This window comes from Narcine bancroftii, chromosome 2, assembly GCF_036971445.1.
Source record: "Narcine bancroftii isolate sNarBan1 chromosome 2, sNarBan1.hap1, whole genome shotgun sequence".
Taxonomy (NCBI): Eukaryota; Metazoa; Chordata; class Chondrichthyes; order Torpediniformes; family Narcinidae; genus Narcine; species Narcine bancroftii.
Window position 1 is genome coordinate 149746672 of NC_091470.1, and position 27006 is coordinate 149773677.

General features: G+C 42.4%; 1 protein-coding gene across 4 annotated transcripts in view; it reads right to left on the reverse strand.

Moving 5' to 3' along the window:
• The window catches only part of LOC138754360 (multiple epidermal growth factor-like domains protein 6), a 294761-nt gene that overhangs the window by 26273 nt on the left and 241482 nt on the right, over window positions 1-27006 (reverse strand). For all 4 annotated transcript variants that reach the window (XM_069918534.1, XM_069918531.1, XM_069918533.1 and 1 more), the window contains 10 exons: window positions 21179-21304; window positions 19864-19995; window positions 17832-17960; window positions 16395-16526; window positions 11890-12018; window positions 11183-11311; window positions 6903-7031; window positions 5923-6051; window positions 4333-4461; window positions 1035-1163 (listed from right to left, as the gene is read on the reverse strand). In XM_069918534.1, coding sequence (XP_069774635.1) covers window positions 1035-1163; window positions 4333-4461; window positions 5923-6051; window positions 6903-7031; window positions 11183-11311; window positions 11890-12018; window positions 16395-16526; window positions 17832-17960; window positions 19864-19995; window positions 21179-21304 — 1293 coding nt within the window. The remainder of the gene's footprint in view (window positions 1-1034; window positions 1164-4332; window positions 4462-5922; window positions 6052-6902; window positions 7032-11182; window positions 11312-11889; window positions 12019-16394; window positions 16527-17831; window positions 17961-19863; window positions 19996-21178; window positions 21305-27006) is intronic.

A 27006-nucleotide genomic window follows, 5' to 3' on the forward strand; every position in this document is an offset into this window, starting at 1 on the left:
CAGGACATAATAAATAGAGGTCTATCTGCAAGTGCTTAACGGTGCTAAGCTAGCCTGAACATCGAAATGAACAAAGAACATGGATTATGTTTCAAATATTATGGGATTCACTTGGATTTTGGAAACATTTAAATAAACACAATTTTGATCAAAAATAAAATGTGAAGTTTGAATGGCGAAACTCTAACAATAAGGAATTTCATTCCTATGAAACTTTAGGAAAAATCATAAGCGAAAGGGGGGGGGGTTGGAATTTCTGGTATTGAAGGTATGAGAAATTATAGAAATAGAAAACAGTCATTAAGATCAATGGTCCTTTAAAGCTATCACTGTTGCCTTCAATGCCATGAACACCATCTCATCAAAAGTGTAAATCTATGGATCCAAATTCCAATCATTGTATTCTATCACATTACCTCATTGCCCCATTATTTCCCTCCATCCCATTAATTCACCTTTCCACCCGTATGTCTCAATCCTTGACCTATCCCCTTCATGTCTCTTGATTCCACCAAGACATCTCTGCCCTATGCCCTCAATCCTTCTTGCCTGCCATTTTCTTGATCCTGTCTGCCTTGCCTCAATCCCACTATCCCACATTTCCTTTAAATTCCATTGACCCACCTTCCAAACATACCCCTTGATTGTCCACCCACTACTTCCTTCAATCCTACCTCCCAACCCAACATTGCAATTCCACTGGCCCATCTCTACATTTCCCTCAATTCCACTTCACTGTCATATCCATTTATCCAACCATTATTCTCTTCAATCCCACTCCACCAAAACCCTTGATCCAACCCCATCTTCCTACTATTTCTCTCAATCCCATGAACTCAACTCCCAGCCATTTCCCTCATTTTTATTCCCTCATCTCCTTCAGTTCCACACCCCCTTCGCACCAAACCACTCCATCCAACTTTCTTGCCATGTTTATGGATGACAGATTAGGCTTTTGTTTTCATTCTTAAAATGAAAACTGCATGCAAATTTTGACATTCTGAAGCACAATATTCACAGTGACCATCACTGACCTTTCTCGCACCGTCTCCCTCTCCATCCCTCGGTGCATTGGCACATCCCTGTCACATGGTGGCACAATGATCCATGGTCACAGTCACATTGTTGCTCACAGTGCTCTCCATAATTTCCGCTGGGGCAAGCTGTAATACATGAGCAAGTTCCAACCACTGACGTACAGAGGCCAAGGGAACCCAACAGTGAGAGATAGCCCCATAACAAAATCAGGAAAATGATCCTTTACTCAGGGAGTGATGAAAATATGGAACTTGCTGCCCATCGATTGCATGTGGAAAATAGCACTAGATGCATTTAAACATAGAGAAGGTGGTGTGCTAACAGACAGAATGGAGTAGCATGAGAGGTGCTTCATGTGGACATGAACACAGGCACGGAGTAATTAGGGTGGATTGTTTTGATTTAAATTCTATATAATCTGATATTTTTAATTGGAACATTCCAGACAGCCACTTAATCAGTGATTGAGATGATAATCAAAACCGAACATTGCTGAGGACACTCAACAGGTGAGGCAGCATCTGTGGAAAGAGAAACAGAGTTAATGATTCAGGCCAAGCTCCTTTCATGGTACTGGGAAAAATTAGAGATCAAGCAAGAATTAGAATGTAAGAGAAGGTCTGCAATCAGATGGGAGGCAGGGTTTGGATGAGTGGAAAAGTGAAGTGCCAGTTGATGAAGTAGACAAAGACGATGTGGTCAAATAATAATCATGGCTTTTATTACTAGAAACTCATGGTACAATAATGAAAGACAATAGGTGCATACACAGTTATACCAAAGAGGAGTGTCCTTAACAGTAGAGATAATGCACAGCCAATGTTAGTACAGTAAGGTTCGCCAGAGAAGAGACAGGCAGCTTGGCAGACGTTCACCACAGTCTCCCCCCGGCAGAAGAAGGATTAAAATCAAAAGGACAGCTGCTAGGAAAGACTGAAGCAAGCGATACATGGATACCATGTTTGGCATTGAGAATACTTTAACAGACAAAATACACTAGTATCTAGTAAGCAATTGAAATATAATGAGATATTTTATGAATATGTCAGCCTATCAGGTTGTTTATGAATTCTGGTACTTCTTCTCAAAACAGGTGGCTCCTTTGCAACCTTGGAAACTGGTACAGGTCCTGGGTCTGTACTGTGGGAAGGACTGACTTCTGGACCCGCTCCAGAATCGCCAGCGTGAGGCAGTGGAGCCTCAGCATGACCATCTGAAAGCTTACTAGGGGTCACAGGCTTGAGGGGAAGGGTGGTGAGCCCAATCTCTCAGGCTCACTCTGGTGTGAGGAAGGGGCAAACCAGGTGAGGTCAGATTTCTTAGGGGTACAGTGTCAGTATTCCCGACTGGGAATTTAACATGAGCATACTTGGGGTTGGTATGCAGTAGCTGAACTGGTTGGACTGGGGGTCTGTTTTACACGCCCAAGCATGGCTCTTCAGCAGCACGGTTCCATGCTCAGATAAACAGGCTGGCCAGTCCATCACAGTTCCTGATTTCCTAGGAAAGGCAAATATATGTTCATGAGGTGTTTGATTTGTTGCAGTACACAATAATGACTGAATAGAATGTAGCGCCTCAGGCAGCACCTCCTGCCACCGGGTAACAGGGTAACCATGTGTTTTTAAAGCAAGATTAACAGTCTTCCAGACAGTAAGCATTAGCCCTTTCGACCTGCCCATTGCCCTGCAGTTTGTAGTTCTTGGTATGGCTGCTGGCAATCCCCTTCCGTAGCAGTTCAGCACTCATGAATGCTGAGCCCCTATCAGTATGAATGTAATTGGGAAAACCAAAAATACTGAAAGTTCTGTCAAGTGACTTAATGACAGATGCTGACGAGACGTCAGGGCAGGGTATCGCAAAGGGAAACATTGAATATTTGTTAATTACAGTAAGGAAATATACATTTTTGTTGTTGGAAGGTAATGGTCCTTTAAAATCTAAGCTAATCCTCTCAAAAGGTCAAGTTGCCTTGATGAGAGTGGCCTCCCGAGCTTTGAAGGATTGCGGTTTGCATTCTGTGCAAACGGACAGCTTTTAGTTCACAGTAATGGATGCAGCATTCAAGCCAGAGTGGCTGATAATTGACCAGTCTGCCCCGAGGGCCAGAGAAAATTTCAACCACTGGATTGCTTGTTTCGATTACTACAAGGCTCGAAACAACGATGTCGATGAGGCGATACAGTTCGGCCACCTAAACTCTCTGCTAATAACAATGAAGTGCCAGTTGATGAAGTAGACAAAGATGATGTGGTCAAACAATAATCATGGCTTTTATTAGCAGAAATTCATGGTACAATAATGAAAGACAATAGGTGTATACACAGTTATACCCAAGGGAGTGTTCTTAACAGTAGAGATAATACACAGCCAATGTTAGTACTGCAAGGCTCGCCAGAGGGGAGACAGGCAGCTTGGCAGACATTCACCACGGCAAGAAATAGTGGTTCACCACAAAAGTACATGGAAAAAGACGAGTGAACAAAAGGTCAGTCTAGAGGAAGTGTTAATGCAAAATAATTATTTGAAATTACCTGAGAAAGATGGAGCTCCAGAGCCTTGTCTGCAATCATGATCCTGATATTCTTTCTGGGCACTCTCCAACCCGACACATTAACATCAACCCCAGTTTCCATTAAACCCCTCCCCTGAGTCGCTCTCTTTCCCTATTCCTCTGCCTCTTTTCCTCCAGTTCCCCACCCACTTCCCTCTCCATTTAGATAGCTACCTCCCCCTCCTATCACCTCAACATTTTCTATCTTCTACTTATCCACCTATGGCCTCCTACCTACTAGCCTGCACTCCTCCCCTTGCACCATCCTCCCTCATTTATATTCAGGCACACGCTTTTTGTTCATACCTCAACGAAGGGCTCAGGCCTGTTATTCTAGATGTTGTGTGACCTGATGAGTTTCTCCATCACTTTTGTGTATTGCACTATAATGACAGTATCTATAGACTTCAGATTTCAGTAAATGCAGTAACTTGCTTTCGTGTCACTGATTGAAATTCATCTTGTGTATCTTCTCCCAGCCAAGGAGACCTGACAAAGATCTTTGCAGCAATTAAGGCCTTGGATAAGATGATGCAAAGAAAGAGTTTCTGATTGTGAATACAAATATAAGATCGGCCCTAGTGGATTATGTGAGGAATTGAGGAAGAATCTCATTGAGTAGAGAGTGGTGAGAACTGTACATCATCATATCTTCTGGGCATAGACATGGGCAACAAAAGGCACCGTCAGTGACACCCAGATCTCATGAAAGAATGGCACAGAAAGAAGATTTTACTCACGGGTTTCACAGTTTTCCCCCATCCATCCAGGGCGGCAGGAACACTGCCCACTTTGCCGATCACACAGCCCTTCATTCAGGCAGTCACAGTGCTGCTGACAATCCTGTCCATATCTCCCTGGTGTACACTCTGTCAAAGCCAAGAACAACTCACTGTACATCACCCAGTTAGCCTCTGGGGGCTCTTTAAAGCAGCGCTTGGGTCAAATCATTTACCCATGTCAAGTTCTGAATGGACATCAATGAGCACTGGCTGGTTTGGTTAGGGCATGCTCACACCTGGACCAAAACACGAAACACAAGGTGGAACATCATCTCTGGAGATTCAACCCTTTCGCTCATTTCTTCAGATATGGATGCCAAATTTACCCCCTGACATGGCTACATTTGTTCTGTTCTCTTTCGCTGAACTACGACCACACTCTGAACGAGAGTGGTAATTGGAATAAATGAGAGAGATCCCCCTCCCAATAATTTATTCATCTTCTTGTCAGCTGCTCTTGCAAGGCGGTCAGGGCTTTATGCTGTATCTCCCTCCAGCAATAGGTGACTTGTTGTTAACACCTCTACTGAGGGTGCAGAATAGTGTCAGGTAGCTGGAAATCCACATCAGATTTTGTGGATCAACCAGCATCATTATAAAGAATGTAAATAAATTAACATTATGGTTTGTGGGGACTTGCTGTGCACAAATGGACTTAGCAAACTCCCACAAATCTAATGTTACAACAGCGGTTAGATTAAAAGTGTGAGGCATTTTGGATGATCTCACCTGGTGTACGGCATCCAAAGCATGAACATCCCCTTTTAATGTAAGACAATGTAACAGTTAGCACAAAGCTATCACAGCCCCAGCTACCTGGATTTGTACTGTCTGTAAGGAGTTTGTACATTCTCCCCGTGATGTGCATGGGTTTCTTAAATTTAATTTAAATTTTTTTTTTGACATACAACACGGTAACAAACCATTTCGGCCCAAAGTCCGTGCTGCCCAATAAATACCCAATTAACCTACACCCCTGGTACATTTCAAATGATGGGAGGAAACCAGAGACCATGGGGAAAACCCACGGAGACACAGGGAGAATGTACAAACTCCTCACAGAAAACACAGAATCCAATCACTGGCGCTGTAAAGGCGTTACGTTAACTGCTACGTCAAATGTGTTGCTGCCGTTTCCTCTGGGTCCTCTGGTTTCCTACCTCTAGGATTGGGAGGTTAATTGGGTGTAATAGGACAGCAAGCGTTTCATGGGCCGGAAGAGCCTTCTACCATTAAAATTAATTTCTTTTAATTCTAAGAAATAAGAGTAGGAGTAGGTCATTCAGCGCTTTGACCGTGTCCTGCTTTTCATCGAGGTCGTAGCTGATCTTCTACATCAAAGCTGCTTTCCAGCATTATCGCCATATCCTTCATTCCTTTCATTCCCAGTGAACTAGCAATGTTTTGAAAAAAGTCTAACTTATTCTGCAAATCACCTCCTCATGGAACAACAATAGATCAATGAAACATAATTTTCCTGTCATAAATCCATGTTGATTCTTCTCAGTTCTTTTCAATGCATTTGAGCTTGAATGTTTCTAGACTTACCCAGTTCACATGCCACTCCTGTCCACCCTACTTGACATGTGCAGTGACCGGACACGTGGTCACAGGATCCACCATTTTGACAGATGCATCTCTGCAAACATTTGGTGCCATAGAAACCAGGAGAACAAGCTGGGAAATTTAAAAAATTGGAATTAAGATAAAGCATTTGTCTTTGTCTTAAAAATGCTACAAATCAAAAATTCTAGGAACCTGCTGGGCTGTGGGAATACTAAATGTCAACAACAGGGCATCAATTTCTGGAACACACAATTGCTCCACTAAAATAAGTGCAGCTGTCATTATTCACAGGCAAAATCCTGCAAATGCCAAGAATCTGAATTCAAAATAGAAAACACTGTAAATGCTCCTTATAGACAGTGTGGGATTCGAACCCCACTCCCAATCGCTGGTGTTATAAAGGTATGCGCTAACTGCTACACCAACTATGCCATTCGTATCAAAGAGAATGGAAGCAAGGGAAATTGAGAGGGAGAGAGGATGTGACAGAGAGGGAGATGGAAAAGAAGAAAAATTGGTGGGGAGACAAGTGGAATGGAGTTAGAGAGACAAGCAAAGGATGGGAGAAGTTGAGAGAGGGATTGTGGAAAGTTGAGAAGAGGGATGGGTGTGTGATATGCCAAGAAAAAGAGGTTTGGAGAAGAATAAGGAGAGAGGTAGACATGAGGTAGAGAGAGACGAGGAAGTGAAGAATCAGGGAAATAGTGGAGAGTGTTTTCCATCAACTGAGATAGTCAGATTTAGATTGCTCAGGAACATTTATCACTTCCCATTCAACCAGGAGGCTGGAGTGTGGAGTGCCCCAAGTTTACTGACCCCATTCCCCTTCCTTCTTTAGGTTTGTCCTTCCAGAATGGAGGTGTGCGCTGAAAAAGCCACAGAAGCAACAAGCCTCGCATTATTGTGACCTATTTCCAAAGCTAGTGGTCATGAGGCAACACAAGAGGATCTGTACGACATACCTTCCTGACACTGATTTCCTGTCCAGCCAGGGGTACAGCTGCACCGACCAGTGACAGGATCACAGCTGGCACCATTGTTACAATGACAAGTCTGGCTGCAGTCCTCTCCAAATGTCTGTCCTGGGCATGCTGCACAAACAGAGTAAGACAATAGTAAATGGCAGAGGATAACAGCATGCACGGAGATCACAAAATTCCCCTCAACTAATAGCAATGGCAGCTTTAGATCTGTAATACCTTTTCAGTGCTATAACATCAGTAAATTTGCTGTAGCCTACCACCAACAGTAGATGGCTGTCTCCGACAGAGAAGAGTTCAGAGACATGCTCCATTAAGCCACCTGACAGCTACCACTTACAATCACCTTAGAACACTACAGCACAGAAACAGGCCCTTTGGCCCCTCTAGCCTGTTCTACACTATTATTCTGTTTGATCCCACTGACCTGCACCCAGAGCATATCCCTCCACATCTCTCACATCCATGACACTTGTTCATGACCATAAAATCTGATTCTTACTGTAAGGGGTGCCAGGCAATACTAGTGGTAACTCTTTATCTGCCTTACTGTAGGAAGAAGGAAATTCTGCGTAATATTACATTTTCTGTATTATAACATGGCAAAAGAAAATTATGAATGGAAAAATGGCACAAATGTGGCTAACAAGAGAGGTTAAGGGAGGGTATCCAAGGAAGCAAAATTTAGTGGAAAAACAGAGAACTGGGAAACTTTCAAAAACACAGATAAGAAAGTCATTAGGAAAGGAAAGATGAATTATGAAAGGAAGTTGGCAAATAACATACAAAAGGATAGTAAGAGTTTTATTAAATATATAAAGAGTAAAAGAGAAACATGGGTAGATATAGGACCAATTGAAAATTATGCTGGAGAAATTATAATGGGTAACAAAGAGATGACAGAGGAACTAAATGAGTATTTTCCGTCAGTCTTCACTGAGGAAGACTATAGCAATATATCTGATAGTCAGAGGTCTCAGGGAATAGAATTAAGTACAGACAGGATTACTAGAGAGATAGTGCTTAGTAAACTGAATGGATTACAGACAGATGAGGTGTACCCATGGGTTATGAAGGAGGTGGCTTTGTGGAGGCACTAGAACTGATTTTCCAGAAATCAATAGACATGGTTCTGGAGGATTGGAAGGTCGCAAATGTAGTTCCACTGTTTAAGGAAGGAGGGAGGCAGTAAAAAGGAAATTCAAGGCCTATTAGTCTGACCTCAGTAGTTGGAAAGTTATTGGAGTTGATCCTCAAGGATGAGGTGATAAATAATTGAAGGTGCATGACATGATTGGTCCAAGCCAGCATGGTTTCATGAAGGGAAGATTCTGCTTGACCAACCTGTTGGAATTTTTTGAGGAAATCTCAAGTAGGATGGACAAGGGAGAGGCTGTATATGTTATGTATTTGGATTTTCAAAAGGCCTTCGATAAGGTGCCACATAAGAGGCTGCTTAATAAGATGAGAGCCCATGAAATTGCAGGAAAGATATTAGATTGGGTGGAGCATTGGCTGATAGGCAGAAAGCATAGGATGGGAATAAAGGGAACTGATCTGGTTGGTTGCCTGTTACTAGTGGTGTTCTGCAAGGCTCAGTATTTTTACAATGTATATTAATCATTTAGATTATGGATTGAATGGTTTTGTGGCAAAGTTTGCAGATGACACCAAGATTGGTGGTGGAGTAGGAAATATTGAAAAAACTGAAACGTTGCATAGAGACTTGGGACAATTAAGGAGAGTGGGCAAAGAAATGGAAGATGAGATACAATGTTGAGAAATGCACAGTTGTACATTTTGGAAGAGGAAATAAACAGGCAGATTATTATTTGGATGGGGAGAACATTCAAATTTTGGAAGTGAAAAGGGACTTGGGGGTTCTTGTGCAGGATAACCTAAAGGTTAACCATCAGGTTGGATTGGCAGTAAAGAAAGCGAATGCTATGTTGGCATTTATTTCAAGAGGAATAGTGTATAAGAGTAATGAGGTGTTGATCAGGCTCTATGGGACACTGGTGAGACCTCATTTGGAGTACTGCATACAGTTTTGGGCCCATTATCTTAGAAGGGATGCAATGATGTTGGAGAGAGTATAGAGAAGATTTACAAGGATGATTCTTGGAATTCAAGGGCTAACATATGAGGAATGTTTATTGGTTTTGGACTGTATTCATTGGAGTAAAGAAGAATAAGAAGGAATATCATTGAACCATTTTGACTGCTGAAAGAATTGGACAGAGTAGATGTGAATAAGATGTTTGCCTTGATGGTTGAACCCAGGACAAGAAGGCACACTTAGAATTAGAAGTTACTCATTTAAAACAGAGATGGAGAAATTTCTTTAGCCGGAGGGTTGTGAATATATGGAATTCATTGCCAAATACAGTCATGGAGGCCTGATCATTGGGGAGTTTAGGGGGGAGATTGATAGGTATCTAAATAGTCAAGGGATTTGGGGAAGGCAGGAATTGGGAACTAGATGTGAGAACCTTTAGTCTGGGGTGGATTTGCAGAGCAGACTAATGGGCCGAATGGTCTACTTCTGTCCCTTTATCTTGTGACTTTGTGTATCAAGGAATCTTAACCTACAATGACGCATTCAGGCATGACCCTATGAATTGTACTCCTGTAAACTTTGTGACAATTAGCCCAGTACAGCCAAAAAGAAATGGTGAGATTGCAATTTGCTGCTGGAAGCGTACACACAGGAAAGTGAGATAAAAAATTTTGAACTCCATTTTCCATTAGCACCCTTGCCCCACTGTCTCTCCCCTTCCCTTATCCCTATTCTCCTTTCCTCTAGCTTTGTCTCTCTTTCTTTCCCCCTGTCTCCTTTCCTCTAGTTCTGCATTCACAGAACCATCATCTTCCCTCAATCAATTCTCACCTTTACTCTCTTGTCCTCCCATCCAATTCAGGGGTGTAGCCAGGTTTTAACGTTAGGGGGAGTGAGAGCACGAGAAAAGGCACCACGACCACAGCTGTGCACGTGCACACACATTTTGCCACCAGCACACGTATACACACACACTCAGTGAGAATCCAAATGACGGGAGATAATGCATATTGTTTATTCTATTTACAAGCTGGTTCCATGAGTTGGCATTAAACAAGGAGAAAAGCTGCATCCAAATCTTTGAAAACCAACTCGACAACAGTTCCTCACAAATTTTCTAGCTTCAGAATTAATTAGTCCAGTTTAGAAAAACTACTACCTCTTAAACTAAAACTATTTTTTCTCACTTTTGATGAAAGGTTTCTAGATGCTGAAGGGAAAAGATCAAGCAGTCCTGATCTAAGTGTAGAGATTAGCAGACGCAATCCAGGATTTAAAGCCATTTGAGACTCCCTTCCATCCTGTCTTCAATAGAAATACCTCACTCCAAATACAATAGTAAAACTAAGTTTACAAAACAGAAATAGGAATTAATTTTTAATGCACTTTTATGCAATTTAAAACAAATATAGGAATTTCCTAGTGAAAATTCACCAAACCAGTAACAGATGAAGAGTAGATTGCATGAACACAACTAACTGCAGATTGAGAATCTCCTACAAGGCAACATTGTACTGGCTACTCCAGTTATGGTCTTTTGCCTCTTGGCCTGTCCTCTTCCCCTGCCCTTTCTTCCCTACTCCCCCAGCTGCTTTATTCAGGTGCCTGCCTACATTTTGTTCATACCTTGAAGAAGGGCCCAGGCTCGAAAAGTTGGTAATACAGTATAACTCCGATTATCCAAAATGGTTGGGACTGGGCCTATGTCAGATACATGTTTTTTTCGGATAACTGGTCACTTTTTTTAAAACAACACAGTAGCAACAGCAATATTAAACAGTGTTTAAACAACAACAAATGACAAGGTAAAGCTTTTTAAACATTAAAATAATCTTTAATTCTCACTAAAAAAATGCTGGCTGCTGCTGATCACTGGCACCTCCCCACTGGGGCCTCACCACCGCTAGCAGGCCCAACACGTCCACTCCCACTGGCAACCCAAAGTGGGCGGTCAGTTTGGCTCTGAAAAAATTTCAGATAAATTAGGATTTCTGAGAGTCCAATTTCAGATAATCGGAGTTGTACTCTATATCTTTATCTCCTAAGGACGCTGCATGACCTGCCGAGTTCCACCTGGGTTTTTGTGTTTTTACTACAATCACAGCATCTGCAGATTTTCATGGAAGTGGGAAACAGGTTCACACACAGGCATGAGTGTCACTGGCTGGATTCCAAACAATGAACAAATGATACGTGAACTCACATAGATTGCAATTTTGTCCAATCCAGCCATCAGGGCATGAGCAGGACCCTGTCACATGATTACAGTCAGCACCATTTTGACAGTCACAAACCTGACGACACTCCAGGCCATGAAACCCATAAGGACAAGCTGAGGAATAAGTATGAGAAAATTAACATCAAGATACAAACCCACTGTCCATACCAATTTGCATAAATGTGTTATGGACATTTTCACTGAGATGAGACATGGCACTTATGGTATACGCATGTAATAGTCCATACCGTGTAAAAGTTGACCCCCCTACTTTTGACCCAAAAAATCTGGTTTTACCATATAACATGTGTAAAGGTCAACCTTCCCCCCACATTTTTGGCCCTGGCCGCCCACCCATTGGAGCTCCCAATGTCTTGAGTGTGGACTCTCGCCTAGGCCCTGGCCACCTGCTCAATCGAGCTCCTAACGTCACGATTGCAGACTCTCACAGAGGCTACAGCCACCTGCCCATCCAAGCTCCCATCACCTCAATTGACGTAGGTACTTACCATGGTCAAAAGTAGTCTGCTTATAATAGTCGACCCCTGAAATTTTACCCTAAAAATTAGTCTACAAACTTCAGCCACCATTCTTCTAAAGCTGGAGTTATGGGAGGCAAGGTGCAATTCCCCTTCCCCCTTTTATTGCCATCTCCCAAAAGTATCACTTCTTTGTTTCACCACTCCGCCTACCTCGCTCACAAAACGTTCCAAGCCAGCCCGCTGTGCAGTTACAGGCACCACTCATGTGATCGCAAGCTGCCCCATTTTCACAGTTACACTTGTAACGGCAGCCTGATCCGTACATACCTTCCGGGCACTCTGAAAACAGAGGGAAATGCCAGAGGCACCATGATCCAGTTATTGAGCAGAGATACTGTGATTGGGTTAGCAATGGGCTGAGACACTGTGATTGGGTTAGCAATGGGCTGAGACACTGTGATTGGGTTAGCAATGGGCTGAGACACTGTGATTGGGTTAGCAATGGGCTGAGACACTGTGATTGGGTTAGCAATGGGCTGAGACACTGTGATTGGGTTAGCAATGGGCTGAGACACTGTGATTTGCTTAGCAATGGGCTGAGACCATAGAACATTACAGCACAGGAACAGGCCCCTTCAATCCTTCTAGTTTGTGCTGAACCACTTTTTTTGCCTAGTCCCACATACCTGTACCTAGTCCTCCATTCCTCTCCCATCCATGTACCTGTCCAAATTCTTCTTAAGTGTTAAAATTGAGCCTGCATTCACCACTTCAGCTGGAAGCTCATTTCACACTCCCACCACTCTCTGTGTGAATAGGTTTTTCCTCATGTTCACTCTTAACCCATGACCTCTGGTTTGTACCCTCAGTGTAAAAAGCCTACCTACATTGTCCATCCCCCCTCATTATTTTAAACTCCTCTAACAAACTCCTCTCATTCTTCTACACTCCAGGGAATAAAGTCCGAACCGATAACTCAGTTCCTGAAGTCCAGGCAACATGTTAGTAAATCTTCTCTGTACTCTTTCTATCTTATTGATATTTTGTCTGTAGTTCGGTGACCAAAACTGCACACAACACTCCAAATTTAGCCTCACCAATGTCTTATACAACTTTACATGAAATTACATGGAATTGTAACATCCCAAATCCAATACTCAATATTTTGATTTATGAAGGCCTATATGCCAAAAGCTCTCTTTACAACCCTATCCACCTGTGATGCCACTTTCAGAGAATTTTGTATCTGTATTCCCAGATCCCTCTGTTCTACCGCACTCCTAGGTGCCCTACCATTTACAGTGTATGTCCTTTCTTGGTTTGTCAACTGTGATTGGATTAGCACTGAACTGAGAGACAAGATGCCAGGGTTATCACAGGTCCAAGGCAATCACTGGACTGAATGACTAACCAAGTGAATCCTAAGATACTGTAACTGAGGATGATCTGGCAATAAAATTAGATATTCTACTTCAAGGGTGGTTTGGGAAGAAGTGTGTTAATAATATGAAAGAATTTTTAAGACAGAATAAAAACGTAGACCCTCAAACAGCTTGCTCTGCATTCCTAATTATGATATTATTAGCGTGTTATATTAAAGTATATTTAGATAACCTATTCTGATATTTGGAAATTATTTCTATATGACTGATCAGTTATCCCTGAAAGAGAAATGAAAGATTTTAATTCATGTGACCAATGTGAAGGCTGAATTTGAAACTGTAATGTCTCTCTTGAAACCTTGTCTTATTTACATAGGAGTCTTGTCTGAGTCAGAAGGAAGCTGTAAAAAACTGAAAAATCATGAGGTCTAGAAAGGAGGGTATAGATGCAACTTAGTCTTTTATTCCACTTTCAATATCCTGGAAAAATTAAGACCATAAGACATAGGAGCAGAAATAGGCTATTCAGCCCACAAAGTCTGCCCTGCCACTCAATCATGAGCTGATCTATTTTCCTACTCAACCCCACTGCCCATCCATTTCCCCATAATCTTTGATGCACTGGCTAATCAAGAACCTATTCAGCTAATAACCTGGCCTCCACAACTGCCTGTGGCAACAAACTCCACAGATTGACCACCCACTATCTGGAGAAATTCCTACATATTCCTGAACTAAGCGGACGCCCTTCCATCCTGAAGTTGTGCTCTCTTGTCCTCGACTCTCCCACCACAGGAAAAACTTTCGGCATCTACTCTGTCCACTCCTTTCAACATTCAAAATTTTTCATTGAAATCCTCCCAACCCCCGCCACCATTCTCCTAAATTCCAATGACTACAGGCCTAGTGCTGTCAAACACTCCTCATATGATAACCCTTTCATTCCCGAAATGATCGTAGTGAACTTGCTTTGCTTTGAACTCTCTCCAACATCAGCTCATCTTTTCTGAAATTGTTTTGGCTTTTCACCCTACATCGACACTGTCTCAGTATCAACATTCAGTACGCTGCCTGATAAAGGAAAGCTCTTTCCCATCACATTCTCACTACAGTGGTTCTCAACCTTTTTCTTTCCACTCGTGTACCACTGTAAGTATTCCCTATGTCATAGATGCTCTGTGTTTAGTAAGGGATTGCTTAAGGTGGTATGCGGGTGGAAAGAAAAAGGTTGAAAACCAATTTTTAATCATACCTAATTGACTCATTATGTACACAATTTCATAACTCCAAAGGAAATGGACCAATGACAATTTTTCTCAAGCAAAATATTTCAGTAACAATTGACTCAAGAGCAGTGATTCTCAACCTTCCCTTCCCACTCATACTCAATCTTAAGTAATCCCTTACTAATCACAAAGCACCGATGGCATAGGGATTACTTAAAGTGGTATATGAATGGAAAGAAAAAGGTTGAAAGCCTTTGGACTACACCCACGACTCCAACCCATAAGCTGCCTTGTTGTTAAATCTAGTCCATACCAGTTCTGAATGAAAGTCATTTGTCAGCTACTCAGGAGCTTACAACTACATCTCAATTTCCTATTATTACCTCCAAAAGTGTCACATGACTAAATATAAAAACAATCTTGCTATGTATGGAATTTTGCTCTATTTGAAAACTGACCAAAAGACTCTCTTCCTTGCACACACAAATTCATTGTTATTTGTGCCATTCATTTTTGGAATTCAGTTTCTGACATTTTACGATGTTTATCAGCATTTTAAAAGTTACAGAGGAAATCCACTGTTTAAAGTACTACAATTGTAAAGATATTCATTACTCTTCCCCTCTCACCACTTGATTTGCTCTCTGTTGAATTTGGCAGAAAGCAATGCCCTCTTAAGTGCCATAGAGCTGGGCCAAGCAAACTCACTGGGACTGAATGCATGTTAAATCTCCCCCAGATGTGAATTATTCCTATATCTGAACTGTTGTTTTGATGAGAAAAACAGTTCAACATCAGAAACGGGCTGAGATTAGCTAAATTAGAATGCAACCATACAGAAATGGCAGCAGTCCCAAGTCCAGTGAAGTTACCAATTCAGGAAAGCAGAACACATTTTGTTCTAAAACACAGTTTGCTTGCCTGGGGGTGGATGTGAGGAGGGGGGCTGACCATATTTCACAGTTTTTTAGAATTATGAAGAGGTTTAATAGGGTAAACATGAAAAAGAAATCCATCTGCATAAGAAGCAATAAGCCATTGAGGTAAACCATCTCCATTTGGAGAACAGTGTGAATGCTGAACTTGCTCTCACATCGAGTGGGAAAGGCAAATTGCAAAGAAATAATTAAGAGGAAACCAGATAAACCATGAGGGAGAAAAGAATGGAACTATGCACTCATACTGTATGAGGAGGCCCGTGTGTCAAACCCAACACTTGGATTGAATGTTCTGTTTCTCTGCTATTCAATTCCATGTAATACGATTTCTGACAAGTGCATGGTACTTAGAATTATGGGAAATAAACTCTAAAGCCTCATGAGTGAAACAAGATTTGTGGCTCCTCACTATAACTCATGCATAAAAAATAAATTCTGCATACATTTTGAAGTGTCCCTTTTTGGCCCAGATTCCATCAATCAGGAAATTGGACTGGACCCAAGATGGCAGAGCCTATAATCGGCAGCAGCCAATGAGGAGTTTCAGACGCCGAGGAAGCAGAGGACTGGTGCAGGGCTCCAGAAAACAAACTTCCACCCACGTTTTAGAAGGAGAAGTAGAGGAGACAACCCAGGGGGTGGTAACCATGGTGGTGGACCAGTGAGGGGCTCTGCAGGTGAGGAACACAGAAGCAATAGGCTGTTGGTGACTTGAGTCAAGAAATTTACACAGGCTGCCTGGAGACTGTGGTCAAAGGACTCACACTTGGCTGTGGACTGACTGAAGGGGTACCAGGTATCGGAACCGGGATGCGAGAGCGTGCCTTAAGCACTGTATTGGATGTTTGGATCTGGAGCTCAGGTTGCTGATGGTTTGGACTATGGGGCTGCGGAAGTTTCAGGAATGCTGAAGGTGAATTCATGGACACTTCGTGACACTGGGGGGGTTGGGGGGCTCTCTTTTGCTTCTCTTTTTCTTACTGTAAGAGGCGCCCACAATTTCTTCTGATTGCAAATCTATCTGCTTTAATGCAATTTCATTTTAATATTACACTGTTTTTATTACATAACAATAAAGGAATCTTGGCCTATCTTATCTGAGTGCCTGTCTGAATGTCATTTCAATTTTATGATTATCCCTGCCTCACGTGCTTTCTAATGGTACTCACTCTGGTCACAGCGCTGGGCAGTAAAACCTGCCTCGCAGATACACTGTCCCGTGACAGTGTGGCAGCTCCCATCACTATTCCTGCAGTCACAGGTGTTCAAACAATCTTGACCCCATCGACCAACATCACAGGCTTAAAATAAACAAAGAAAATGATCAATGCCCAGAACTAATCACTATTGAGATTCAATGCCTATTGATTACTAAAAATTGCCACCACACTCACTGCTAACGTCCTGGTATCACCACTGACTGAACCTTAAGTTGACCAACCACATGGAAACTGAACAGGCTAGAGGTTGGATTCTCCATGGACTTCAGATTCCTCAAGCTTTTCGTCAGTCCAATGAGCGCTCATCAGTACAGTCAGTCCCCGGATTACGAACAACTCGAACTGATGAATGGGCTGTTCCCCAGTTCGTGCACAGGATGCCATAGGTGCTCTATGGTTAGTAAGGGATTACTAAAGGTGGTAGGTGAGTGTGAAAAAAAAGATGAGAACCACTGCTCTAGGACAATAAATGCAATCTTACAATATCCCAAAACATTTCATCAGACAGCTTATTACTGATGTGAATTGGATTGTTACAACCTACCAGGTACCACTATGGTCATGTTAGGGCTAGGCTTTAATGCATAACCAGAGAACAATAATCAAACCAAACTGGAGTAAATGTAGAAAAGCATAAATTTCAAAAGATCATCACTCAGTTTTCTGACAATAAAGTTCCAGCAATTCAGCTCTGGAACTTTATAACTGCGTTTTGGGTCTGGTCTTTTTACTTACACCTTGCAGTTCCTTTTTCTAAAAGGCCTCAGCAGCATGCTGCTTGCTGGGAATGGAGTAGAACCAACTCCACTAACTTGGAAAGCATTCTGTAAAGTTGGTTTGGTGCGCACAGCAAGGCTCCACAAACAGCATGTTCATGGAGAAACTATTTCCTCGGTCAAGTTCACGAGGTTACAGTCTTAACATTCACTCTGTGCCATTGGCAACAAGATCAGGAAATACTTCTCCAAAAGGCTGCCTCAAGAGGTTCTATATGTTGGGACAATTCTTGCTTACAAAACTAGGGTAGGTTAGAGTTGGGAGGGGGTCTCTGGGTAAGTGTTGCAAAGTTGGGTAAATATTGCAAAAAAAATCATAGATAATCCAAGATTGTCGAAGATTTTAAAAACTGAAAGGCAGGTATTCTGACAATCCAATGCAAGTAGTTTTGTGCTTTGAATAACATACTTAATGATTTTGTAAATATTCCATACTCCATATTACAACAAAAATTGGAAAAACATCTTCACTATAGAGAATGTATTACACAAGTACAACCAAATAAAGATAGAGTGATCCAAAAAAAAGTGGCCACTTGTTTCGTCATAGTATGTTTTAAGAGCGATCTTAAAAGAGAGAGGGGTTGAGACTGTTGTGAATGTTTCTTACCTCTCCTGCAGTTGTGGCCAGTATAGCCTGGGGAGCACTTACAGTGGCCTGTGATTGGGTCACACTGCCCCTTGTTCTCACAGGCACATCGCATCTGACAGCCCTGACCATATCGGCCTGTGGGGCAAACTGGGAAAAAAAACAGATTCCACTCAGGATTCTCAAAAGGAAAGAATTATATTCATCCCAGTGATAACATGTTTCTTTTTGCATTTTACTGTAATTGAATTATTATCCAACGTCAGCCTTTGTAATGTCATCCTGGCTTTTCGGGCTCTAGCTGGTTGGCATTCTGGCCCCTGAGGGAAGGAATTTGGCAGAGTCGGGCAGCAGAAGAGAAAAGAGTCTGGGAAATGGACCAAGTACAGTGATCCTCAACCTTTTTCTTTCCACTCACATACCACCTTAAGTATATCCCCTTACTTCTATGACATCCCATGGCATAGGTGCTCTGACATTAGTAAGGGATTACTTAAGGTGATATGTGTGGGTAAAAAAAGGTTGAGAACCACTGAGCTAGTAGATAAATGTGTTGGAGAACCAAGAGACAGGAATAAGACTTGCTCCTGTGTTAGACACAAAGTAATAATCAAGGAGGGTCTATGAAGATCAACAGGAGCCGGGGATGAGCTGGTCACAGAGAAAACGGAAGCACGTCTGAAGATTGAGCCAGGGAGTTTGGCAGAGTGTGGGTGGGGTGAAAGGTTAATAATGAGACAGGAAGCTAAGTGTAGGAAAGTCTGATGGACATTTGCACATTCCTTCATTGGATTACAACATTAAAGACCTGGAACGATGGAAAGGAAAAAAAAATGCACATGCCAAAGATCTGAAATAAGCACGGAGTGCACACCCAACACAGCAGGTCCGTCAGAATCTCCAAGTTTAACACTTCATCCATGACTTACATCAAAACTCTTGGTTCTTTTCACTGTCCTGCCTCTTGGGGCCATGCTGGGAATGAACTACTTCCCCCCCCCCCCCATCCCCCAACATCTGCAATCTTCCTGAGTTATAAATCCTTAATCCTGGAGTCTTGACAAGAAAAGGAACCCCACTCATTTTTTTCTAGAGCTTTGATGAATTACAGAATTCAGCCCAATTTATCGACATCCTGTTGATGGAGTTATGTCACACCACAGTGTGGAACCTGGCTGTGATACAGTTCTAGGGATAACTGATCTTCCTGCAGGAACTAAGGTCAGCAGACAATGAGTAGTCAGCTCTGGAGGATTGAGAGTTCCTAATAAATTCATGCTCATTAATTCCACATGATCTGGAATTTAAGTGGTAGACTTCAGCCAAGTGAGCTGGAGAGGAGGCTTTCCCAAATCATCTACAAATTAGAGTAAAACTCACATAGAATGGACAATGAAAATCTCAAAGTTTCTCCCCCAAACTTCTGCTGAGGCCAAGAATCAAGTGAAAAGTTCATACCGGGAATTAAATACAGACAGATCACAAGGAAGTAAGATCCAGTTTTGGGAGCTAGCTCCAAATATTGGCAGGCATTGATGATTGAATTCACCATCAGCCTTAACTCTGAGCAAAAGATGGTTTGATGCTCAAGACCTCAAACTCAGCAAGGATGTTTCAAAGGTGATTCACTCCCATTGATCCCTAGGTATCCCTAAGCACTGAAGATGGGGAAGGAGTATACAGGTTGGCACTGAGAACCTTCAATCTAAGATTTGGGAGCACACATAAGACCAGTACAAACACTAGCAGTAGAACATTACTTCCTACCCATCTGTCTTGTCAATTACTTGTAAGAGAGCCTGTGAGTCCCACATTGCCCTCATCAGCTACCTCAGAAACTACAGAACTGGAGTGGAAGCAAGTTGCTTTCAATGGTTAGAGATTGCTGAAAAAGTTAAGTAAGAAGATACAGCTAATATCAGAACAAAGTCAAGGGGCTGAATGCTCTCGTTCAGTTCTTTGGACATGGCAGTAAGAAATATAATAAAGACTAAACTAAAGAATCTGTCAAGGAGTATTTTGTTGACCTTTGTTTTGAAGGCAGAGTACCTACTGTTCTGACACCGTTTCCCCATGAATCCGGGTAGGCAAATGCACTGGCCAGTTTCCTTATTGCAGGTCCCATTGTTCTCACAGGCAGGGCAGCTCCCTTGACAGCCAAAGCCCCAGCGACTTGGTGGACAATCTGGAGAGAAATCAGAGGAGTGCAAATAGTTACAGGAGGATGGTGGAAAAATCTGACCACCCAATGTTGCTTCATCCAAGATGGTTGCCTAATTAGAAATATTTCACTGCGCAACCTTGGCACGAGTATTTCCAAACCCCCGACCATAATAAGGAAAATAGCTGAAGAAATTTTAAAATGCATCTTTGAACCTAGAAATGTATAAGTGTAGGATAAGAACTCAATGAACCACCCAAAACAGCAGTTATGCTTGGTCTTCTTTTCTTCTTTGGCTTGGCTTCGCGGACGAAGATTTATGGAGGGGTATGTCCACGTCTGCTGCAGGCTCATTGGTGACTGACAAGTCCGATGCGGGATAGGCAGGCACGGTTGCAGCGGCTGCAAGGGAAAATTGGTTGGTTGGGGTTGGGTGTTGGGTTTTCCTCCTTTGTCTTTTGTCAGTGAGGTGGGCTCTGCGGTCTTCTTCAAAGGAGGTTGCTGCCCGCCGAACTGTGAGGCGCCAAGATGCACGGTTGGAGGCGATATCGGCCCACTGGCGGTGGTCAATGTGGCAGGCATCAAGAGATTTCTTTAAGCAGTCCTTGTACCTCTTCTTTGGTGCACCTCTGTCTCGGTGGCCAGTGGAGAGCTCGCCATAGAACACGATCTTGGGAAGGCGATGTTCCTCCATTCTGGAAACATGACCCACCCAGCGCAGTTGGGTCTTCAGCAGCATGGATTCGATGCTTGCGGACTCTGCCAGCTCGAGTACTTCGATGTTGGTGATGAAGTCATTCCAATGAATGTTGAGGATGGAGCGGAGACAGCGCTGATGGAAGCGTTCTAGGAGCTGTAGGTGATGCCGGTAGAGGACCCATGATTCAGAGCTGAACAGGAGCGTGGGTATGACAACGGCTCTGTACACGGTGATCTTTGTGTATTTAACAGGCCTTTTGGCCCATCTAATCTGTGCTGAACTATTATTCCTGAATCACTCTTGCTAGCAACCCTTGATTAGAGCCAATTCCTCAAGAAAGATGGCGTAATTATGTAAAAGTGCCATTGCCAGAAGGAATTAATTTGAGTGGCATTGCAACATTTTGTTTCCAAAGCTATTCGCTACAGAGAGCATCATTTCAGCTATTTTTACGTTTCAAAATTCATCAGCTGAGAGAACAGTAATGAAGAATAATGCCCTTCTCACCTTTTTTGCAACTAAGACCAGTTTTGCCAGCTGGACAGATGCATTCTCCAGTCACCCTGTGACATGGGGCTCCCCCACAATCACATGTCTGCAGACAGTTTGCTCCAAACTTGTTGCTGGCACATTCTGCAATCAAGACAATACATGAAATCAGCTGTTTGTCATACTGCCCTTAATTTCTCCCTGTGTTTCCTGCCACTATAATCTTTCAACCTCACTTCATTATACAGGAAAATTCTCTTAACTTGACAAGACCTTTACACTAAAACCTATTATCCAGTATGCCAGCTGCCAATCATGTGATTCTAACTGCGAATCCAGACATGGCTTGTTAGTTAATGAGTAAATTATTGTGAGTACAAGAGTCTCTAGAGGTAATATAATCCCAACACTCATTGTTGTCTTCTTCTTTGGCTTGGCTTCGCGGACGAAGATTTATGGAGGGGGTAAATGTCCACATCAGCTGCAGGCTCGTTTGTGGCTGACAAGTCCGATGCGGGACAGGCAGACACGGTTGCAGCGGTTGCAGGGGAAAATTGGTTGGTTGGGGTTGGGTGTTGGGTTTTTCCTCCTTTGTCTTTTGTCAGTGAGGTGGGCTCTGCGGTCTTCTTCAAAGGAGGTTGCTGCCCGCCGAACTGTGAGGCGCCAAGATGCACGGTTTGAGGCGATATCAGCCCACTGGTGGTGGTCAATGTGGCAGGCACCAAGAGATTTCTTTAGGCAGTCCTTGTACCTCTTCTCTGTCACGGTGGCCAGTGGAGAGCTCGCCATATAACACGATCTTGGGAAGGCGATGGTCCTCCATTCTGGAGACGTGACCCACCCAGCGCAGCTGGATCTTCAGCAGTGTGGACTCGATGCTGTCAGCCTCTGCCATCTCGAGTACTTCGACGTTAGGGATGAAGGCGCTCCAATGAATGTTGAGGATGGAGCGGAGACAACGCTGGTGGAAGTTTTCTAGGAGCCGTAGGTGATGCCGGTAGAGGACCCATGATTCGGAGCCGAACACGAGTGTGGGTATGACAACGGCTCTGTATACGCTTATCTTTGTGAGGTTTTTCAGTTGGTTTGATAAATTCACTCTTTTGTGTTGGTAAAATGGCCAGATGCAAAGCTAAGTGTATGTGACTTGATTCCTGTCTTTTTGCTGGAAAATTTAGTGTCCTCTAGAAAAGGCCACTTGGCAGAACCACGGCAATATCCCTCACATTATGGTCATGTTGACCAATGCAGAATAACATTGCTAGTCCAGTAAAACCAGGGAACTCGACCACTAACCAGCAGCTCCAGAAGACAAGGGGTGAGATCTAAATCTAATTCCAGATAGAGGGCTGAGGAGTCTGGGGAGAGGAGAAAAGGGGTGGATCAGCATGGAGGGTGGGATTGAGAAAGGGGATAGGATGGGGGTGATGGATAGTAGGAGAGAGGCACATCTGTGGGGAAAATGTGGATGGAGGAGTTTGAATGGAAAGGGAAGATCTGAAAGATCTGATATTAGGGGAGATGGCAGACGTTTGTTCTTGCATCATGTGCAAATATGTGTGGCTAGCATATCTCATTATTTCTGTCAGACAGCCCAGTTCCCTGTAAATCTGATCTCCTAGCACAAAATAGACCAGAATCTGCCGGTTTGCTGAACTGTAACTTGGGATTGTAACATTGTGACATTGCTGCCCTTCTCCAGACTGGATGGAAAGATTTAGAGTGGAAAAAACAGCGGATCAACAGCCTTCCTTAGTTCTTAAACCACAAAGGAATTTCAGAGCTAAACTGGTTACATGGACATAGATGAATTCACAGGTGAATGCTTTGCTTTAACAAACACTTGCCAGTCTGTTTTTTAATAAGCTTGAGATTCCCACTCCAAGAGGAACCTGCTGGGGAAACTCATTGCAAACATAAGGAGAGAGGGGAAAATGCAAACAAGAGCCAACAAAGGTGGTTCAGGGCCTTGCAGGGGATGGCTTTTGATCTCCATGACTCCTGCCAGGATTTTGATCTTTTATCGTCCGTTATAAAAGAAAGTGCCACGCTATTATAGAGCTAGTGACCCAGATTCAAATCCAGCACTATCTATGAGGAGTTTGTACATTTTCCCTATGTCTGTGTGGATTTCCTCCAGGTGCTCCTGTCTCCTCCCACGTTCCAAAGACTTTCAGGGTTAGTTGTTAATTAGACACGTGAGTGTATTTGGGAGGCACAGGCTCATGGGCCAGAGGGGCCTGTTACCTTTCTGTGTCTCTAAATTAAATCAAATCAGCATTTATGTATCAATTTTTATGACCTTCTGTGATCAAATAATTTTACAGCTAATTCAGTACTCCTGGTGATGTCCTGGCTTTTCAGGAACTAAGCAGTCCCAAATTGAATTAATTAGCACTAAATTGAGAGGGGTTTAATGTTGTACTGTGTTTTCATTCATTCCATACTCACCAATGCTTCCTGTCTGATCTGGACTGACATTTTCAATACATGTTCTTTAACAGTGGTGATGGATATCAGAGAATTGCAAATGGAATAATCACACTGCACTAAATGGTTTCATTCTTTATTCATTCTCCAACCAATCCCTTCAATTTGACATCCTCCCCCAAATTGGTCAGGTGCACCCTCTTCCACCACGTTATAGGCCTGGAGAAGTGGTGTCATACGATGGAATTGTGGTGTAGTAGGTGAGAGTAAGTGCAGGAGGCTTGTTCTCCAGATCTCCATGATGGTGTTTCATGTACTTTATGGAGCAGAGAGTTATCATCACTCACTGAGGTCTGCTATTATCTAATTCATTAATAATGCTTAATGTGAATGCAGGTTAGAGCTTTGATAACAGATTCCAAAAGTGTCTGAGTTTCAAAACATTCAAACCCAAGACAACTAATGTCTATCTGAAGAGTTTGGTACTGAGCAAAATTTCAGTGAAAACTTTCATAAGCAAAATCTCCATCTATTTATACGGAATGATGGTCAATTCAGTGTCTGAAACAAAACAGTATATGCTCTAACAACTCAGCAAGGTAGTCCTTCACAGTCCCTAAACAGTCCTTGTTTCCATTTTCACAGATAGTGCCTGACCTGCTGAGTATTTCCAGCATTTTGTGTTTGTTTCACATTTCCAGCATCTGCAAGTTTTTTTATAAACTTTTAATGCAAAGATGGGAATGTGGTTGAGACAAATAGGGGCTGTGGTGGGTTTGCAGATGTTGAACCAACTTGAAAATTTCATGCCTCACAATCCATCTCCACCTGGGTGTTGGGACAAATAAGCACAAAATGAGAGTTCATTTCTTACAATAGGTTTACAAGTTAAAAACATCTGGGATAGGAACTGAAAATCTCCATATGTTGCGTCGAGTGTTTAGATATTGCCAAGAATATTGCAGAGTAGTTTCTATTTTCCAAGGCTATTTTTATAAGTGTGTCAAGGTTCTTGAATTATTGATGAATACCAGAGCTGTGAACACAGGGCAAATCTGATGTTGGAGGTTTAAGCCCTTTTCTAAGAAATTACCTGATGCCAAAATATGAATATCGTTAAAGTGAAATGTTGATTTCAAATGGGAAATTTATCTTCACTCGTCATTTTACTCTTGTACTTTCTTGATTCGGGTTCAGATGGATTTGAGAATAATTTTTTGATTAACTATGAAAACAATACTTTTCCAGCAAATAAAGCATTAGTACAAGCCATATAAGAACATAAGACATAGGAGCAGAAATAGGCCATTCAGCCCATTGAATCTGCCCCACCACTTAATCACGAGCTGATCCATCTCCCCACTCGGCCCCGCTGACTAGCCTTCTTCCTATAACTGCTTATCAAGAACCTACCAATTTCTGTCTTAAACGCACCCAATAACCTGCCCTCCACAACCACCTGTGGCAGCAGATTCCACAGATTTAGAAATTCCTCCATTCCAGGAGAAGCCCTCAATCCTGGTTGTGCCTTCTTGACCAAGACTCATCCATTAGAAGCCACCTTTCTTCATCAACCCCGTCCAAGCCTTTAAACACACTCCCTCATTTTCCTAAATATTAATGAATAACATATTGAAATTGTAGAGTGCATATTTTTAGAGGGAAGTGCAACCCTTGCAGGTTTTTACACAGCATTGACAACCAGATAATCTGGTCATTCTAACACTGCGGCATCTCATAGCTTGCTCTGTCTGGATTGACTGTTGGATTTCTTTCACTAGAGCAGTGACTACATCAAGAATTGCTTAATTGAACTTTGGGATCTCCTAGTGCTATAAATCATGCAATATAAATGTAATTTTCATTCTTTTAAGGAATTTGGCCAGCATTACAATTTTTTGTTTTATGTTGTACATAAAGTTTGACATGCAAATACAATCCCACTCAGACCATCAGATCAAAAATGGCAGTGTTGTTGGGAATGTAATAGAAATGGGAATGATGGAATATTGATCTGGTACTTATCATCCCAAGGCTTCAACTCTCCATGTAGTAAGGTGTCAATTTATGAGAGTAACATGACAAAAGTCAAAGCTGTATCCCTGTGATAGTACAGATCTATCACCAATGTACATAGTGTATATAGTTACTGTATCTAGACTGTGCTTACAGCGATTGGCTGAGAGCAAAGCCACGCCTATTGTTTGGGCCTTAAAGGGTTGTGTCCCTAGCCAGGTCGGATCATTCCGACTGGTCGGCCACCTGTGGAGCTCCTGTCTTTTGCTAATAAAAGCCTTGGTTTGGATCAACAAGTCTTTGATTCTTTCGACGAGCTCTACAATCCCAATATAACCCCATCTTCAATCATAAATATAATTTGCTTATAAATCTTTACTGTCCCATTGCCAATATCCCCAATAGCAGCTGCATTTCTCAAAGGGGATCTGTTGATTGACCACAGACATCACTGATAACTGATCCAAGCAATAAAGTCCCAACTGAAGTCCCATGGAAAACCTAGCCCACTCGCTATTTCAGGTTAAGCCAGGAGGGATGTGGCCACCTGCTCCACAGGTGAAAATGAGAAAGAGCACAAATCGAGAAAGCTCATGTTCTGAACTCTTGCCTGAGAACCATTTTCTTGTGGTAACACGGTCTTAATGAAACAATTACCCAATGTTGTTTACTTGTCTGTCCTGGTGCTGACCACAAATTATGCTCCCCAATCTTACATCCTTTCTACCATGTTTGTTATATTTTGCCCTCTTATGATCCTTCGTGTTTTCGCTAATTTCTTAACATGCATTTAGTTATAGATCTCATGGGATGAGCCTATTCCAACATTCCTCACAATGGCATTATACCTCTTACAGTCCATTATTTTTTGCTTCTTTTAGGATGTTGCATTCTTAATGCTGCCCCATCCCAATATTTACCACTTCTTTTGCCCCATATGCAGCTCACTATTCCTATGCCTTCACTCCACAGTCTTCGCACAGGGCAGTAATGTCTCACAGCTCAGTTTAAGGTCACTCTTTCTTTCAGCACTTTTACATGGCTTTGTTGCTGTGCTCTCCTGCTCCATAATTGATGACAGATGTCTATCTTTGCTTGTTTAGCAAGGCTCTAAGCACTTCCAGATCCTCAATGGCCCACAAACCAAATGTTTCTACAAAATATTTCTGTTATTTCCTGTTTCTCAGTCAGAACAAGATTAGAGTACTTTGGAGAAAAAAAATCTCCAATTGAATATTTCCAATTTTGTTCGTGGAAGTTTAATGGTGACATTAACCCAATCTAAATGTGTGAGTTTTGAAACCCAGCAAGACAGCAATCCTTATCATCTACTGATTTCTAACTGGTTCTGACCATGTTGTATTCTCTTTGATTACAGATTTATTTCGTTAAAGTAAACA